Below are 20,780 nucleotides of genomic sequence, written 5' to 3' on the forward strand. Positions count from 1 at the left end.
CCAGACTGTTACTCTGAGTGGAAAGTTGAGGGTTATCTGTAACATCTTATATCTATTTATTTTCATTTCTGGGTTTTTGGTGTAGAGACGAAGTACTGAGTATTCGATCAGGTCCTAAGGTATTTATATATTCAATCCTTACATATCAAGTTGGGTTTAGGAACACAGACTATTCTGGGATAAAAGAATGGTTTGTTTTAGAGACCCTTTGGCAGGCGAGCGCAGTCCATTGGAATCTTTGAGTGGAATAATACTCACCTTGATAGTTCGATCTCATAAAGTACAGTAATGAGTTAAACTTGTACTTCGTTTATACATTTGAAAGGCCTAGAAATTCAGCCTACTTTTAGCTATGGGGACTGGGTAATGGCTTAGTAGCCTTAGCTTTTGGATATAAAAGATAAGTAATTGGTGTCTGACGAATACTTATCGCTTCTCTTCGTCAGCCCCTAGGTTTGTATAGGGTTGCGAAGCGTTGGTCATAGCCCGTCTGGCTAATAAGATAGTAGGTGGCCCGATTGATATTGCTAATCGGAGTAAGAGTCTTCAGACCTGCATCTAGCATTAGAGGCAGCACGCGTGATCCGTTCACACCTCGTTTAGAAGATGATAGGATTGATAGGTAATAATATTTTAATCTTAATATAAGTGTGTAAATGGGCTTAACCCGGGAGTGCTGCTTCAATGTTACCCCGAAGACTTAATAGGAGTAGCAGGATTTTACCAAAAATATTTTTATATTTATATAATCATATATGCTGCAATAACTAAATATTTTTCTAATTAATTATTAAAAATATATCTTACATTACATCAAAAATCATTGATAGTTTCTGTAACTTAAGGCTACACCCGTCGTCTACGACCTTGCGCGTGGGGGCGGAGCCCATATCCTTTATCGCGACACTGCTCATACCTTGTCGATTGTTATATATTTTCATTCTACTTATAAGGTGTCATATTTAATATAGAAATGGTTTGGAATAACTTAATCTTATGGTATTTTGCTGAAGGTTGAATTTTAACATAATATCCTATCGATTATTTCCTCTCAACATAATAAATTATTTAGTATAGTAAATTTCCGAGTCTTAACGTCTAGGTAATACTTAATCAGGTAGAATCAGAGTCCAAGATTTAGTTGTTACTCATTAAAGAATCTAGGGTACCGCGGTTCGCTTCAAGGGGTCCTAACCTTTAACTAGACGTTCACTTGGCCAAATTATTGTTAAGGTAAAATTATTGTTGGGGTAAATTTTAGGGGTAATTTTAAAGGTGGGATTGATAACGATTAGGTTCCTTATTTTATTAGGTCCGGGGTTTAATAGATGGGGTAGATTGGGGTTTAGTAGGGGAAGTTACAAAGTTGATACTAAGACGCAATGTATTGTGAATTTTGTTACGTTTAAAGCGTGACAAGCACAGATAATTAATTAGTTACTTCGTAAGTGACAAGCAACGTCAAACACACTGATGTCAGCGTACATTGAAAATAATATTTTTGTATGAAAAAGAAAAAAATCTAAAGATTTCATAACTTTTAAAAGTTGTTAGTCAAAAGATATATCGTTTTAGGAGTACAATATATGTTTTAATTATTTGCTCGTGTTACTGGAAAAATCCGGTATTTATTGCCGTTACTGTAGGTATTAAATAATACTCAACCGTAAAAGAAAATCTAGCAATCATCGTATCTAGTGCATTTTCTAGTAAGCCAGACATTTTCATTCAGTCAGTATTACTTAGTTATTTAAAGTTTAATATAATTTACTTTTCTAAAGTACATTGTTTAATCATTTTGGTTGTTTTTTATCATTCATTACAGTTTGTGATTGTTATTATACGATTTACATAGAATTATTATATACCTATGACGTAAGTCGGCCCACATCCTGTGCGTAAGTCAGTTCCTTTTCATTTGTGTAAATAAAAATACAAGGTTTTCTGTTAGGACTGAACCCTGAAACGGACATCAGCCGTGACGTCACCGAAGACAGATAGGGGGTGAATGTCACAAGATCGGAGCTGATTACAATTTGTGGGATCGGATGGCGATAGGACTAATTGTAACACGATTAGAATAGGCAAGTACCTACTTACTATAAAAAAAGGTAAACGGTATGTATTTTATTTAAGAACAACTTCTGCCCGCGGCTTAGCTTGCGTGGGTTCATATTGAAGATTCATACAAATTATCCTATGTCATTCTTCGGGCCTTAAACTTTCTCCATACCAAATTTCATCTAGATTGGTTTAGCGGTTTAAGCGTGAAGAGGTTACAGACACGAGTTACTTTACTTTTGCATTTATAATATTAGTAGGGATTTTTATGTATACTGATTTTTGGATGTACGTTTACTACGTACGTTTGTAAATGCTTCTAACACCTGGAATATACAATAAGGTAATTTTTTATATTATACACATTAGTACCTGATATGTATTCGTAGGGTTTACAGGTAAAACCTTATTAGGCTGGTGCCATTTGTTATTTTACCAACCCCATTACTTATTTGTTTATTTTAACTTTATTGTACAATATAACAAATAAAGTACAAATGGCGAACTTAATGCCCAATGGCATTCTCTACCAGCCAACCATCAGGCTAAATAGAAACGGTCTCAAAACAAGCATTTAACAAAAAAACAGAATAATTAACTTAAAACACGCAATATATCGATAAATAGTATATACTAACGGTAATAAACTTACATAAATATACTGTAATGAAATATATATATTAATTTATGTACCCAGTGCAAAAAAATACTATGAGTATTACTATCAGTGTTACACAAAGGTTTTTGTTTAAACAAGCCCTAAACACTGAAAAAAGCCCTAACGTAAACACTCAAGTCTCGAGAGAAGATAGATAGCGGGGGTGAACGTGACAAGATGAACGAGCCGATTACTGTCTATCAGATCAAGCGGCAATTGGACCGACTAATTGTACCACGATAAGAAAAGGAAAGAACCTACTGACATTTATTGATCTACAATTACCATGGAATGCTTACTTATAATCATTATTTTTAGTGATAGTTAAAACTCAAGTCTTTTGAATCCCTTGCTTCAAGATTCGACACAGTTTTTCAGACTCTTATAATTAAGTCGAAACCCGGTTTTTTTCAACTTAGTCTTTTGTAGAAGCTTGAGCCCTTTTCAGAGAAGAGAGAACTCTAATTTATGCGCTTAAAAAACTCAATAAAGTACTCGACTCGGAACTTAGGATTCGGAAGTTTTTTAGCGCAGACTCGTAAAAACGAGTCTAGTTCTTCTAATATAGACTTTTTATCCTGAAAATAATTAGTTTTTACCAAGACTAATTATTTTCAGGGTAAATTTTTATTATTATTACAGTCAATCATTAGAGACAAATACCAGCCTTCCGACTATATCCCGCAATAATAACATACCTATTGATAATTTGCGCTCAATTTGGGCGTTCCTACTTCCTACCTACTTGTAGTTGCTTACACTCGCACGGCGAAAATCAATTGGAAGTTGAATAGGTAGGGTAAACTAACATTATCTTTGGCACCGCTCCAATTAAGTATCTTTCACACACGTATAACGTTGGGATGTTGTAGGTATTCAGAAAAGCGAACGTAACGTACGATATGATATCAATTGGTGTTGATTCGTATTCGCGCTGTTTAAGACAGTTCTACACATCTATGTATTACTCTCGAGAACGCAGCTCTCGCGACTCCACTCTGACCGGCCGCCTGAGGCAAGCCAGATTTTTGCGTATTCGCTTACAAATATTAATAAAATAGGTTTTTTTATAGGTATGTATCATACGTTCTGCTAATAAAATAGAAACCAAATAAGTGGAGACTGAATGGATATTGGACGCGTTTGATATGCTAATCAGGTTTTCTCAAGTTGGTCGGTTACTTCAGTCGCTAGAAGAGCCAGAAGGGTTATTGACTGCATAATGCGATGGATGATAAAACTGGGAGTAATACAACATTGTACACTATCTAATAATTATTTTAACGAAGAGGAACTTGATCGCGTTTACCGTATACCTCGTGTTTGGCATTTGTCAATGTAGGGTAAGATGGTGTAGGATGCACTTAAGATACAGTGTTATAAAAAATAAACAAATACATGTTACGAATTAGTTCTTGTTTTATTTGAGAGGGCGTCTAATATTATAATTAAATGACAACAAAATTATAACCGGAACTTTTATAAACTTTCGAAAACGAAACAACAAATCACACAAGATTTGCGAACTCTTACACATACCGTGAATGAATGAATGTAATCGTTGTTTGCAATGAACATATTGGGAGCGTGCACGACTGTCACGCAACCTAGTGTCCGCAATTCTAGGGCAAAACGTCAATTCACTACATCTTATAAAACTACTCCAAAACTAAAAACTACTGAACGGATTTTCATACGACTTTCATCTATCAATAGAGTGATTCTTGAGGAAGGCTTAAGTATATAACTTGTTAAGGTTTTTTGTAAATTGTTTGAAATATAACGATGTTGTCGGAAAAAATCATGCTGGCTAGGAGCTTTAATCGAAAACGCTGCCTAATTCGTTTGAGCTATAACAACACAATGTATGGTGGAGTTGTTTCTCATTCATAGGTCTACAAAAAAGTCCGCGATGTGAAATGTCTATCTTTTAAGGATAACTTACTATATCCATTCTTAACTTCTAGAAAAAGATCACGTAATATGTGGCATTTGCAAAGCTATTTACATGGATACATTATTAACAATTATCAAAATAAATACGTTAGTTATATTAAGCATTTCATACAGATTACAATGGTCCCTTACACCATACAATTTAAACGAATATTTCAGGAGTAATCGTAAATCAAAGTTTCATTTCGAGCCATATAATTGTACGAAATGTTAAAGACGCTATCCGCAGTTAGTTTTTAATTTTTACCACCTTATGCGCTGGGATCGCTTTACTTACCCCCACCACGCACTTCGCACGGTCCCAATAGTAACATAAGATCTTAATATTATTTATATACATTCGCATTCTGTCAAAATAGACGTGTGAAAATAATTGACAGTGACATATACAGGATGATTTCTGGGTCGTGATCCAGACCGCTTTTTCTGAATAAATAAACAAATAAATAAATAAATATTATAGGACATTATTTCACTAATTGACTAAGTTCCACAGTACCTAAGCTCAATAAGGCTTGTGTTGAAGGTAATTACACAACGATATATATATAATATAAATATTTATAAATACTTAAATACATAGAAAACACCCATGATTCAGGAACAAATATCCATGCTCATCACACGAATAAATGCCCTTACCAGGATTTGAACCCGGGACCATCAGCTTCGTAGGCAGGGTCACTACCCACTAGGCCAAACCGGTCGTCAAAATGATGAATCTATAAATGACTTACATTATCATACGGTAGTATTTGATTGAAAGATAATTAGTTTGATTTTTATCATTTTTCAAGTAAAATTAATCTTATACGAAGTAATCATGGTCACCCTATGACTTTTGACATACGCTGTATGGAAAGCGACAAGACGTCACATTGAGTAGGGTGACCAAACTGTATGCAAACATGTTTTTTTCTACTTGTCATCTGAAAAATAATCATAATTATTGGTGATAATAAATAAGGAGCAACATCATTAGACTCACTTTGAATTCTGTGTGATGTCTTGTTCTCTTGCTCCACGACCCCGAAATCACCCTGTATAATCACTCAGTCCTTTAAAATAAGATATAATTATAAAAATAATTACAATCGCAAATATTTATAATAGTAGGTAATTGATTCAATACCTAATCAATAGAGTAATATTAATCAGAAAAAATAATTAAAATAAGAATAAGTTAGGTTATTTTAAATATATAATGTTTATAGGGTTTTTACGTTTGGCTGGAATATTATGAGCTTGACTCTCCGTGTCAGTTTCCTTGATTGCCATACGGAGCGGAGCTGTGAGAAGGTTGCTCTTGCTTTGGCTATTCTCGAAGCGATGTCTTCTTCGGTCCCTCCAGTTTCTTACACGACGCTCCCGAGGTAAGTCAATTTGTGGACTTGCTCCACAGCCTCTGTGCCAATAAGGAGTGGCATGGTAATTTACTTAGCAAATCGTTTTGTCAGTCAGGACTCTATTCGTCCGCGTACTGCTACACCAGCCTACCCTAAGATTGTCATCTTGGCTAGCCTATGGCCTATGTTGGTGATGACCTATTTTTTTTATTGCAAGCTCAAATTTTGTTTAGAATTCTATCTTGGAAATAACATTTTATATAAGTAGTAAGTAGTTGGTACAACAATAGATTAAAAGCATGAAGGAGGAGGGGCCCCGGGGGGGGGGGGGTTTGTCTTTCAGCGGTATCTAAGTTAAAATTGTCAATTACCAACTATGGCAATATAACATATTGATGACTAGACACCAACTACTAAAAATAGTAACTAGAATTATTTAGAGAACATAACACACGTAAAACAAATAGCCCCATGTGAAGAGCGTGCATGTGGAAACAGAGGATAGGTACAACAAAACATTCAAAACATTCTACTGGACTGCAAGTGGATAAAAGTATAAAGGAACAAAACCTAGAGCCTCTGTGAATACTAAAGGAAGCAGTTGGCAATCTAAAAACTTTGTTAGGTTTCGTGGGGTAGTTAGAGTAGCGCAACCTCATATTTCACACAAAATGGCCGTCGATTTGCGGAAAATGCCCAGTAAAAATATCTAACAATATATGAGCAATATTGCTTAGTGTAAATTATAATAGTACCTACTACTGTAATAAATAGGTTGCCTTATTAATTAGTTGGTCCAGTCCATGGTTACCTAGAATAACCGATTTTTATTTAAAAACTAGGCAAAAATCAGATGATATGTATAATATAAACTTTCATTTGATATAATATACGTTTAAAGAATGAAAAAAGTAAAAAAAAACTGTCCGTACGCAATTTCAGTAGGAAACCTATTTGAAATGTGTAAATGTGAATATTATCTATCATTTATGTATTTCTTATCCCAAATAAATAACAGATGAGGGCAGATATTTCCTGTACCTAACGTACCTTAGACTATAACAACGGTAGATATAACAATCTTATTTATTGAACACAATGCAAGCTTGCAGTTTCAGACTAATTCACTTACATGCTAGGAGCTAGGAACACATAAATTATCAAGAATAATGAAGATAACTATATCATGGTAACGAATCAAAAATTAACATAACTAAAGTATAAAAATCATGCGCATATAAATTTCAAAACAAATTCAAATTGTCATTTCACTTGACAATAACAAGAAGACAAAAAGAAGAGGAGAAGAACTTATGTAACTTTAGTAAAATTAAGAATTATATGTCAAATTAATCGAATTCAACATTTCCACTATTTATATTACCGAATTTATTTTAACTTAAAGTAAGGCAAAGAAAAGTAAACACTGCAAGAACTTAACGATAAAGATTTTAAATATTACCACTGTTTTCTTAGGATTTCAATTTCAAACTTTCAAACTAATTTAGAATAACTTCCCTCGCAAAATTCTACATCGATATCAGTTCCGAAAGGAACCTCAAGTACACAAAGATAGATACAAACACATTCGAAAGTTGCGTTCGCTTTCCTCCGTCAATCTTACTGCGTTCTCCAAAGAGTGAAATTTTATCGAGTTTCGTAATCACATACGGCATTTTAACTTGGAAAGGCAAAATCGCGGCGTAGCGGTTGTCTACGATCCGTAGCAGTGACGCAGTCTCCGTAGCGCTACGGAGGCTACAGGCTACGGCTCCAGATTCAACGACCTTTGTTTAAACCTCCGCATACGCCATTGACAAATTTCTATCTAAATTTTTTTTTCAAAAGTGTATCGATTCTCCTTGTGAAACATTGAAAATAATTCGTGTTAATAAAATTATCGTAAACAATCTTAAGTTTAATTTGAATCGTGATATGGCCGTAGTGAACACGAAAACTCCTGCAGTCATAAAAATCTGCCGTAAATCGTCTGAAGGATCGATGAGAATGTTCGTGTGAGTTGCACAACGTGTCACATGGTGTGGTGAGGAGCGTGGAGCGTGGATGATGGCGGGTGTCGGCAGCAGGGCCCGGTAGTGGCGCGCGTGCGCGGATCGATCGCGCGGCATCGACCGACGCAGCGCGTAGGCTCGGCGCGCGACCGGCGCGGCGCGGACTCGGCGCGCTCTCAGTCGCGCGCGGTCACGGCGTGCGAGCGCGCGCATCTCGACACGTGCATGGCGCGCCGATCCGCATGCCTCGCGCCCTCGGGGAATGGCTTCGTCCGAGGCAGATGCGACTACCGCGTCGATCCTTGAAGTCGAAGTCGAAGATGACTGCCTTAGTGTTCGAAAATGGTGGTGTTTTCTGCTCTCGTCGATCTTCACGTTCCTCGCGGGGTTGCTCATCGTGGTGCTATGGCGGGCCTGTGCGTTCGTCTGCTGCCGGAAGGAGCCGGAGCTGGCTCCGAACGATCCGAAGCAGAAGGAGCAGAAGGCGGCGCGGCAGGGCAAGCAGGAGTTCGAGGGCACCTTCATGACCGAGGCCAAGGATTGGGCCGGCGAGCTCATCTCCGGACAGACCACCACCGGACGAATACTGGTAAGTCTATCTATCCGTTATCCTGGGCTACATCTCATGACATCGATATTCGCGCATAGGAGTCCTTTAAAACGACATCCATAAATAAATAAACCCAGTTCCGCGCCCTACTTTCGGAGGTTTCCGTTAGTGGGACCGCGGCGGACCTTGTCGATTTTCACAGCCTATCTATCAATTAAAGATGCCCTAGTTTCTCCGAAAAATGAGGGTTGGTAGCATTAAATGGTTAAGTTAGACTTCATACAGATGGCAGCTCTCGCCATGGGAGTCAATGTCTCGATTAACCACATAACTATGTACCTACATCAGATATTGCGATATCGAACTTTCAACTTTGGCGATGTCATGCAAAATTGAGCCCAATTTGGGTTGCGTTACGGTGTTGATTGGATAACGAAGGGGTAATTTTCGACGGATAAGGATTTCCAATAATGATTACCTAACCAAGGCCGGGTAAACATGACGTCAGAGGGTAACTTGACCCAACAACAACCACGGGTTTGCCAATTTCTTTGCCTTTTGCCATCCATCAGTTATGAAGGCACAGGGTCATCAAATATTCTCACATATTTGTTCCGACCCCCACTCAGCAGTTTGTAAAATGTAGGTAGTATGAAAAAATATAATTACGTTTTTATCAAATTAGTAGGAGGGTACATATCGCTAGGTCGAATCACCAAATCTGTCTTGATATCAATGCAGTACGCTGTATAATTAGATTATTTTATATGTAGGCACGAATTGTATGACGACTTATTCTTAAGTAACTTTCGTACACCTTAATAAATTTCAAGTACTCGTATACCATGTTACTCATATTGCTACGTAACTATTACGTATTTTGTTTGAGACCATATGTTTAATCCTTGTAAGTAATCAATCAAGCTAATCAATCAGTATGTAATGAAATTTTAATGTAAATCATGGACCAACAAACACAAAGTATAATAACAAAGAATAAACATAATTATCTAACTACCTACTTTATAAAACTAAATTATAAAAAACTTAAGTTAAAATTATATAAAACCTAAGTCTTTCTTAGTTAAAAATGCACTACGACGATTGAATGGTTCCCTTTTACGGTTGATTATTATTGAATATATTATTTAAAAATTAGTACATCGGGGGTAATTTGATAACCTCTTTTATCGTGAAAAATGTTATTGTGAAATATGTAGGTGTTACTAATTAGTCTACTACAATAACAATAATATTTATCATATTATTTTATAAACACAAATCCTGTATTATCAAGACGCTAAAGTGCATGTTCATATATTTTTGGATACCTTGGCAGCTCAGATATATCTGATGAAGACTGTACCTAGGTACTTAATATCAGATTAGCAATATGTAACAGAAATAGTGAAACATTATCGGAACACACCCTTATTTCTATGGTAACAAAGGTATTACGATTAAATATGTATATATTTATACGACCGGTTTGGCCTAGTGGGTAGTGACCCTGCCTACGAAGCTGATGGTCCCGGGTTCAAATCCTGGTAAGGGCATTTATTCGTGTGATGAGCATGGATATTTGTTCCTGAGTCATGGGTGAAATAAACACCCAAGCAACATTAATACATTTATTTATTTATTCACGTAACAATAATACAAGGAATGAACTGATCGTATTAAGTATAATATGTAAACCATATTATACTTAATACGACCGTGAATGATAAAGCAAATAGGTATGATACAATTATACTCAGGACACCAATGCACCATATGTACAATACTCCGTCGCTGGTGGCTGCTAGATGGCAAGTGGTCGCTCCCGCCTTGTGCTTGCCCTTTTATGACGTTGGGTTTGACAGCTCCGGATGTACGTCACGCGCAGTATTGGTAGGATATAGTCGTCGTGGTGTTGTCAAAATGCCATGGCGACAACATCCGGCCGTCCTGTGCCACGAGTTACTCCTGGAACTCGTTAGGGCCTGATGCGGAAGCTGTGAACAGAAATACACATAGGTATAGCATATGTTAACGATAACAGTGAAATAGCTTTTAGTTCCATAGCGTATGAAGTGTTTGAAAGTGTCTTGGTTTCAACTAAGTAATGTTATAATTACTCTAGTCGCTTATCACCAAACACTATGCAATAGCGTTCATCACAGATTCCTATCGCATGTTATCTTACAAATCATAGCTCATGGAACGTTCAAAGCTTTAGCATTAGGCCTTTTTTTTAAAACGAATTAAAAGGATATCTGTAACGTAATTAATATAGTTATCTGCACGAAAAGACACCAAGGAATGATGAAGCTATAATTGATATTATTTGTAAACAAATTATTTGTATTTAAATTAAATAAAATTAATAATTAAAAATGTAGAAATACCTTTCATCGACAACATCCGGTTACTCCTCTATATGAATCCACGGCTTCATATTCTCCACGCAAGCCGTTCCATCATACCTTTTCGAACTTCTTTCAGCGCCTCTTAGGTCAGCGACCTTGTACCTATCATGTCCTAAAACCTCAGTAATTTGGAAGGGCCCTTTGTACAAAGGTAATAATTTAGTGCTATTACCATCATTGGACTGACTAGGGATTTTCAGCACAACTAGATCGCCAACATTATACTGTATTGCCTCCTTTCTTTTTGAATCAAATGATGCCTTTTGTCGTTCCGCATCTTTTTTTATATTATTATCAACAGTGTTTCTTAATGCAGTAACATCGATATTATTCTCCAAATTATCATCAATAATCGCATCATTATTCATTCTAATTCGGTATCCAAAGAAAACCTCACTGGGTACTGCGGCTGTGGTTTTGTTTACAGTGCTATTAATGCCTTGCTGGATACTTGGTATGTGCGTATCCCATTTATTATTTTCTGTATTAGCTCCCATGCTTCGTAAGGCCTCTAAAATCGTCAAGTTATAGCGCTCCACTTGACCGTTCGAGCGAGGTACGGCTGTCGCGATAATATGACGTCTTATATACCTAGCGTTGCAATATTCTGTAAATAACTTTGATGTAAATGCGCTACCCGCGTCGCAAATCAACCGTTTAGGGTTACCGAAAATCTTAAAAATCTTATTTAATTCATTAATGACTACCGCACTTTTTGTATTTTTAACCGGCGATATGAACACAAATTTTGTGAAAGAGTCTACAAGAACTAATAAATAACTATTCTGTTGTGTTGTTTTTACGAAAGGGCCAAGATGGTCCACGTGCAGAGTATGAAAGGGCCTTGCGTATTTGGGAATTGGAAATAATTTACCGGGTTTTTTACCATGTACATTTTTGTAATAAATGCAATTTATACAATTTTTTATGTATTTTGTGACTGTCTTTTTTAAACGCGGAAACCAAAATTTTGCTCGAATTCTCTCAATAGTTTTATCGACTGCAAAATGTCCTACATCATCATGGTTGGCGCGTATTACATGCCATATACAACTTTTTGGAACCAACCAGCGCCTTCCATACTCTGTACGTCGGTACACTTTATTACCTAACACCTCGTATTCATTAAAAATCCGTTTATTAGACTCGGCCTCACCTGACAACAGAATATCGCGAATACTACAGATAGCTGCATCTTGTAACTGAACTGACAATAACCAATCACCTTCTGTAATAGACATTACGGATTCAGTTTCGTTTTCCTCTTTCAACGGGTTCCGGCTTAAGGCATCTACATGTTGCATTTGACAGCCAGCTCTATGAGTTATGTCAAAAGTGAATTCCTGCGTATACAACACCCATCTACTTATGCGTGGTACTATATTTTGTTTACTTAACGCATATTTGACCGCATTACAATCCGTAGTTATTTTAAACTGAGTGCCTATTAAATAATGACGGAATCGTTGTAGTGCTGTCACAATTGCTAGGAGTTCCAATTCGAAGGAGTGAAACTTCTTTTCGTCTTTTGTAGTTTGGCGGCTATAAAAATGAACTGGTTTTTCTCCATTTTTAGTTAATTGCATCAAAATACAACCTATACCGTCCTGGCTAGCGTCAGTATAGAGATTAATCGGTAATTTAGGGTCAAAAATTTCAAGCACCGCATTGTTAATCAGTTTCTCTTTTAGATCGGTTACAGCTTTATCTTGTTCGGAACCCCAGTGCCAAACGATTCCTTTTTTTAATAAGTTAGTTAAAGGTTTGCAAACTAGGGCGCAATTTTTAATGAATTTTCTAAAATAGTTGACTAGTCCCAAAAATTGGCGCAATTGATGTACTGATTTAGGAGTCGGATAATCTACTAAAGCCTTTAATTTTTTTGAGCTCGGCCGAATGCCGTGTTCAGATATTTCGTAGCCGAGAAAAGTAATGTTATTACGAAAAAATGAGCATTTTTCTAAATTTAAAGTTAATCCGTTAGTCACCAACAAATCTAGTACCTGTTCTAGACAGGCTATGTTTTCCTCCAAAGTTTCTGTGGCTATTAGTAGATCATCCATATAACATATTACCTTTCCAAAACGCAAATCGCCCAAAATAGTATTCATTAGCCTTTGAAATACCGCCGGCCCATTGCAGACCCCGAACGGCATCCTAATAAATTCAAAATGAGAGTCACTAGTAACAAACGCAAGTTTGTGTGTATCCTCTGGTTTTACGCCAATTTGATAGTACCCGTTTTTTAAATCAAGGGACGTGAAAAACTTACAGCCTCGTAACCGATCTATAAGATCATCTATCATCGGCATTGGGTATTTTTCTTTAACTGTTATTTTATTTAACTGCCGATAATCTATACACAAACGTTTTTCTCCCGATGATTTATCTACTAACAAGGCTGGGCTAGCGTAGGCAGAGCAGCTGTGGCGAATGATACCGTTTTTTAAAAGTTCGTCTGTAATTTCCCGTGTTTTTGCCTTCTCTGCTTCCGACATCCTATAAGGCCGTTGACAAACCGGCTTATTTGACGTCAATTCAATTGACAATTCTACACAAGATGTTTTGCCTAAGCTAGTCAACTCTTGCGATGTACACTGAGGGTACCTTGAAAAAATATTATTTACGATAGCTTGATGCTCACTAGATAAATCACTAATCAAACTAATGGCCACATTATTTACGCTTAAGACATGTGCAGGATCAAATGTTAAGGTATCTCCCGCACGCGTGTACATGATGCTTTTGTTTTCCGTGAAATTACGTCCTATTAACAAATTACACCCATTTAACCTGTCAACAACATACAATGTTATAAATAGTTGCACATTGTCTACCTTCAAGTTAGTCGCGACTGCTTCGGTGACTTGGAAAGAAACCTCATCTCTAAACCCTACTAAAGTAATAGGTTTTATTTTGAACGGTTGTAATTGGCAACGTTTTATTACGTCCGGCGTTAAAAGTGAGCACTCGCTCCCCATATCAAAGAACGCATGGCACTCTGTATTATTTAAATCTACCTTTTTATAAAACTTTTGTTTTGAGTGCGAACCGGAATAAATCATTTTGACCTCAACTTCCTTTTCAGTTTTCGATTTTAATTTAGATTTGCAGGCAGCTTCTAAATGACCTATTTTACTGCATAGGGTACAACGAATTGTATCTTTCACAGTACATGTATTTCTTTTATGCCCTGTCTCACCACAACGATAACAAACCATGTTATTGAAATGATTGCTACTGCTAGAAGATGCTTCATTTTTGACCGCGGGGTCCGACCTATCAACACTATTAAGGCTTGATGAACCACTGTTACGATATGAAGGCTTAGGTGCTGTATACGAATGAGCCTTTTGAATCGGGGGCTTATCAGTCGCAACGTACGTTCTACCGTGCAAAAATGCAGCTAAATCTTCACAGTATCTAAAGTTCCCTGCTTCAACCGCCGTACTTATACTGCTATCGCCAATCGAACCGACAATGATTGAATTAATATCTCTTTCACTAAATCTTAACTGTAATCTATCAATTTTTCCCTTTTGTTGAAAAAAAAACTCGTAAAGAGACTGATTAGGCAACGGCTTTGTGTCAACTAATTGTTTAATCAAGTTGTACATACACCGTTTTGTTTGAAATGTATCCGACAACGTATTACGCCATTGTCGCCATTTCCATGACGTCCACCGAGTCTCATTTTTTTGAAGAGAATCTAACCACGTTTTAGCAGAATTACGTAATTTTTGCAACGCTTGGTATTTAATCATATTATCCGACCAACCAAATGCACGAGCGTTAGCTTGAACCACATTGAGCCACATGTCTATGTCGTCTACCAGAGGGTCATATTCGGGGATAACTGATGATAAGACAACGTTTTGACTCACAGTTGGCGATCCCTTACGGCCACGTTTCCTTCTTTTTCTTGAGGCATGGTCACTGCTGGAGCTCGAACTTGCAGAGCGAGAAGACGAACTGGACGATGTGCTTGATATCGATGAGCTTGAGCTAGTGTCACGCTTCTTCCCGTGACGCCTCGACCTCTTCCGATGGCGTGGCATGGCGTGGTGCTACTCTTCACTTCTGATGAAATAAACACCCAAGCAACATTAATACATTTATTTATTTATTCACGTAACAATAATACAAGGAATGAACTGATCGTATTAAGTATAATATGTAAACCATATTATACTTAATACGACCGTGAATGATAAAGCAAATAGGTATGATACAATTATACTCAGGACACCAATGCACCATATGTACAATACTCCGTCGCTGGTGGCTGCTAGATGGCAAGTGGTCGCTCCCGCCTTGTGCTTGCCCTTTTATGACGTTGGGTTTGACAGCTCCGGATGTACGTCACGCGCAGTATTGGTAGGATATAGTCGTCGTGGTGTTGTCAAAATGCCATGGCGACAACATGGGTGTTTTCTATGTATTTAAGTATTTATAAATATTTATATATTATATATATCGTTGTCTAAGTACCCTCAACACAAGCCTTATTGAGCTTACGGTGGGACTTAGTTATTATTATATATTTTAGAGTTAGACCAAGATAAGTTGGCAGCGATTTTAGCAGCCCAGACAGTACGAGTGTTATTTTAGACGTCAAACTTCTATGAAATTATGACGTTTACTTAACACTTGCACAGGCTGGGCTATCAAAATCGCTACAAACTTATCTTGGTTTGACTTCACGATATATTTAGCCACTGCAAGTCACTAAGTATGTGTTTGATGGTGACTGTACATGAACTAATGATTTTAGCCAATTCGAAACTTGTACTATAGTATAAGTGGTTCAGTATGAACTATAATAAAATTATACGTATATCTAATATCTACAGAAACACAAATCTTCGTGGCGCGATTTTCTTGTATACAGGGTGGAAAAAAAATTGAGCCCTGGAGGGAAGTATCTTAAAACCTTAAGTTAGCTCATTTTCCTAAAATAAAACATTCTTTTAATTTAAAAAGAAATAAAACTGCATTCAAAGATTTTTCTATGATTCGCCTGTCTAAAAATATGATACGATTTTATGGATATATATTACTAATGTTTCTTGGAGAAATTTTAACATTAACTGTATTGAATGGTAAAATAAAATAGCGATTTTATAATTTTTGGAGTTTTTAATTAGTTTGGTTCCCAGACAAGCGATTCTTTAACGCAGTTTTGTTTCTTTAAAACAATGAAAGAATGTTTTCTGTAAGCAATATGTACTAACTTAAGGTTCTAAGTCATCCCTCCAGTGCCTATTAATTTTTTCCACATACCAGTCTATATCTTTTCTTCAAACAACACAATACAACTATTGAACTATCGTTCATGCTTGCCGCTTTCAGAACGAAATCGCCGGCACATCTTTATTCCTTGCGCAGGGCGATAGTTCTGAATTCAAATAATCGTTGCCAGTTCTCTATCATATACATTTGTATCTATTTACTTAAAGTGTGAGGACCATTGAGAAACCAAATATTTACAAAAAATGTACTCCATTTCCCTTCACCACGGCCTACATTCGGGTATTAGCCGTTAATCCTAACCTTAATAACTTAATTGCGTGTGTAACTTAATACTCGTTCAACTGAAAACTAAGTAGGTAAAATAAGTTATAATAATTGGTAAACTTGTAACATGACAAACCTGCATGGTGCAGACACCGCGCGCACTGGCCGGTAATAAAAAATATGCCCTTTTCGCTCGTCTTTTGTTTTTCTTCGGGTGAAATTTTCTCAACAATTGGAAGGCGAATCGCACGACTCTAATTACATTTATTAAATTTTATTCAAGGTTAAACGCTGTATTATTATTTAAAAAATATTTCTTACTTAATGGGCAGCCCTTTATTCTCGTTTAAAATTGAAGACTACTAGCTTACTCGTATTTTCTGGACCATCGCTGCTGAAGTTTTCATCTGCCTGCGCCTGGTGGTTCCGCGTAGCCCGTAGTAGCACCTGCTGCCGGGATTCATCTTTTGTCTCGATGAAGATTTAAGAACGTTAAGGCCAGTGACGATATTTTATAGTTTTACAGTAGACTCGCGTACTGACGGATATTAGTTTATTTTATTGTACATATTTTTACTATTATATTTTTTACTATAATAACCTGGTTTCATTTAGTTACTACCGCTTTAGTTAGCCAGCTACAAACTCTAATTATATGTATATAAGAACGTAAACTTATAATTGCATGCATATGCAGTGTATATCATGATAACCGCGTTTTAACCGCCTAGAAATTTTCTTAGGGCGTTTTCGTGTCGCCGTCGGTACGAAGGTACACGAAGTTTTGTCTTATATATCAGACTGCGGCGAAATGAGCTGAATATTGTATGTCTTAAGTATATATTAGAAAGTAGTCAAAGTTATATACTTTAATTTTCGTGGTTTTATGCCTTCTCAATCATATTTTAAATATATCTTCAAACTGCTGTCAGATTATTCTTGTTAAGTCCGGATAATTCCATCTGGAATATATTAACAAAATAATCTTTTGTTACACGATTCCATTCGACAAAAATTATCTGTAGCGAAAGAGTTTTTTCAGTAGGTATAAGGCGACAAAGATAAAATATTGGAATAACTTCAAAAACGGGGTAATTTTGAAAATCACAATATCTACTAAACCGTTCTCTCTACATAATCTTTTTTTTTATACTTCAGGAACACTTTTGAAAGCTTACCAAAGCATATTGCTTCATAGCTACATCAGAAAGTGCTTCTAGTGTAATATATATTTGTTATTTTCAAAATTATCCCGTTTTCGAATTTACCTTGTTATAATAAATAATAATAATAATTCAGCCTATACACGTCCCACTGCTGGGCACAGGCCTCCTCTCATGCGCGAGAGGGCTCGGGCTATAGTCCCCACGCTAGCCCAATGCGGATTGGGGACTTCACATACACCTTTGAATTTCTTCTCAGATGTATGCAGGTTTCCTCACGATGTTTTCCTTCACCGAAAAGCTAGATTTGATTTACCTTGTTATAATTAACTAAAACCAGATAGTTTTGAAATTCTATTATACTAATCCTATCTATACTAGGGATTGCAAACCGGATTGATTTTCAATCCGGCCGGATCCGGCCGGATTTTGGCCATAATCCGGTCGGATCCGGCCGGACCGGATCCGGTTTGGTATAGGGATATAAAAAGTTAATTAAATGACATATTTGTCTAGTTTTTTGCGTAATACGTATTCCTAAATCTATAATTTGAAGTTAATAAATAACTTCTTAACAATAAAATAGAACTTGGTAGTAAAAAGACTAAAAAGTGTTACAATGTCTATATCAGTTAATAATAACAAAATATAAAATCGGTCATTTATTATATTTAACCATTCAGAAGTGCTCAATTTGATTAGTTTCCAAGCCCGATGATGGAATGTGGGGTGGAATTGGAACTCTTTGTTAGGACATGTTTTTGTTACTGCTCTTTGGTTGAATTCTTTGTAACGTTGACATCCATTCTAGTAAGAAAAGAAGATATTTTACTTTTAACCAAAATGATATTAAATGTGCTCCAGTATCATCTTGCTTTAATTATTTGTCCGAGAATGGAGCACTCTATGATAAAAAAAAAATGATCTTATTTTTAATTTACAGGAAAGTATATTGGTCAAATTATAGGGAACAAAACACGACACGACGATCTCATGCGAAAAATAATAGAGTGTAGGATTGAAAACCATCGCGGAAAGGGACTCCCTAAGAAAAGTTACTTGGATTGGCTACACGTAGAGTAGCATGTACCAGGAGATAAAGAAAATTGCATAAGATTGAATGAGATTGTAAAGAATCAATATTTTATCTTAATTATATATATATATATATATATATATAATCGGAGTAAACTGAATATATCATATATTAATTCACACATATTGATGAGTCCAACTCTAGTCGGTAGAGTACGGCCGACTTAATCCTGCTCATTTGTTTGCTATTACAAATCTCCTATCACAACATTATGACACAACATTAACTTTCTCTTTAGCATAAATTACAAATGCCTTCCATGGCATCTGCATCCTTTAATTTTTCCTTCTATTACAGTATTTATGTAATCGTCATATCGTGCCACCAACACGAAAGAAGAAGAAATCCTCTTCTGTTCCCATTTATCGTCATAATAAATATATAAAAATATCTTACTAAATTCAAACTTTTCATTCGTTTTTTGTTCTGTTTAACTTCATACTTCTCACCCGTCGCCTTTTCCTCATCTAAAATGCACAGCGCGTGCTGTATTTAAGCGTATTTTTATTTTACCGGATCCGGTCCGGATCCGGTGATTTTTACCGGATCCGGTAGCTCTTGAAAAGTGCCGGATCCGGCCGGATTACCGGATCCGCCGGACCGGATTGCAATCCCTAATCTATACTCACCTATTTATTGCCGACTACCACTTAGTAAGAATTACACTCATTTTAAGTAATAACATTACTATTGACGTAGTTGAAATAAAATAAAATAAAATAAAATTACATAATTATGTAAACAGTATAAAACGAAAAAATAACGATATTACAAATTAATGTTTTTTATTGATAGATGGCGGTCCACATATTTTGCTGACATGATTTTAGTAGATGGAAAACAAAAAACTCGAAACTATACACCGTGTTTTTTTTTTCATTAATTTCAAGGGTGTCCCTGAATCCCTGAGCTTAAATTAAAGACACCGGTATTCTAATTAACTCCATTTCCAACATAACTTCCATTTTTAATCGCTGGCAACATTTTACCATAATCAAGAGCCAAAGAGCTACTTAAGTTTTTTTTTTTAATAAAACATAAAGGACGAATTGGACATCAACTTTTAAAGCGTAATGCGGTAGATATTTTACAGGTGACGCTGAAATATCAAAAACACTCCTAATATTCTCTTAAATGTTCCATGATTGGTGTCGTTAACATACACTTCCCTTAGGGCCTATTTACATATTGATTAGTATTTAGTACGAGTTAAAACATTTGCTACTAAACGTACATACAATCTCGGACGATCGATGTTCGTAATGACATTGAGATGTCACAGTTTGCAATTGTTTGGTCGAGTTAAATGTAATGCCCGTGTTACAACAACGCTATGCAACATTTAATTACTTTTTATAAAAAATAAAATAAAAAAACTTCTTTTTGAAAATTAATTATGCCATTTAGTTTCCTTAAATGTACTTACCGATACCTCGAAGTTAACGGAATTCAATAAAAGCACGGTGTAGATGACTAACCAATGTAGGTATTATAGAAAAGAGATTGAAAATATTGAGATAATGAATCAACTTTGCTAAACTATACTGGCTCTGTGAGCTGTGAGCTGTGATAAATGCGATCTGTAGAGGAGAACATCCGGACATAAGAAAGCATTTTACCCCAACTGAAACTGACCTGAGACCTTTCATTCGCTCGATCAAAAATGACCAATCTTTTCTTAACATCACTTTACGTCAGATAGCTCGATAGGTACTCGAGAATAGGGATGATGACACATGTTGAATTTTATAACAAAATCTAGTAAAATAGATACCTAGATGAGCAATTTATCGCAATAATGTGGTTATTAAAATAATATATGGAAATGATAAAAACATATAGGACCTTTTTGGAAATAAAAAAAATTAAAGGTTTTTTTTATTTCCAAAAAGGAATAAAGTAAGGGTACCATTCGATTCCTTACATTTTATCCAAAAAAATATTGTGTAGCAAATATATACATAAACGCAATATTTCACCGACAAAATCCCAATTTAAATGTTTTTCATA

At 36.1% G+C, this 20,780-nt stretch overlaps 1 protein-coding gene across 5 annotated transcripts in view; it reads left to right on the forward strand.

Moving 5' to 3' along the window:
- The first annotated feature begins 7,950 nt into the window (after positions 1 to 7,950).
- Positions 7,951 to 20,780, forward strand: part of LOC133520736 (calcium-activated potassium channel slowpoke) — a 94,473-nt gene continuing 81,643 nt past the window's right edge. For 2 of the 5 annotated variants that reach the window (XM_061855350.1, XM_061855354.1), the window contains exon 1: positions 7,952 to 8,622. In XM_061855350.1, the coding sequence (XP_061711334.1) occupies positions 8,296 to 8,622 (327 nt within the window). In that variant the 5' untranslated portion in view covers positions 7,952 to 8,295. Of the gene's footprint in view, positions 8,623 to 20,780 lie in introns of all 5 variants that reach the window. The other 3 variants (XM_061855353.1, XM_061855351.1, XM_061855352.1) reach the window with 3 other exon arrangements.

Source organism: Cydia pomonella, chromosome 8 (genome assembly GCF_033807575.1).
Source record: "Cydia pomonella isolate Wapato2018A chromosome 8, ilCydPomo1, whole genome shotgun sequence".
Lineage (NCBI taxonomy): Eukaryota > Metazoa > Arthropoda > Insecta > Lepidoptera > Tortricidae > Cydia > Cydia pomonella.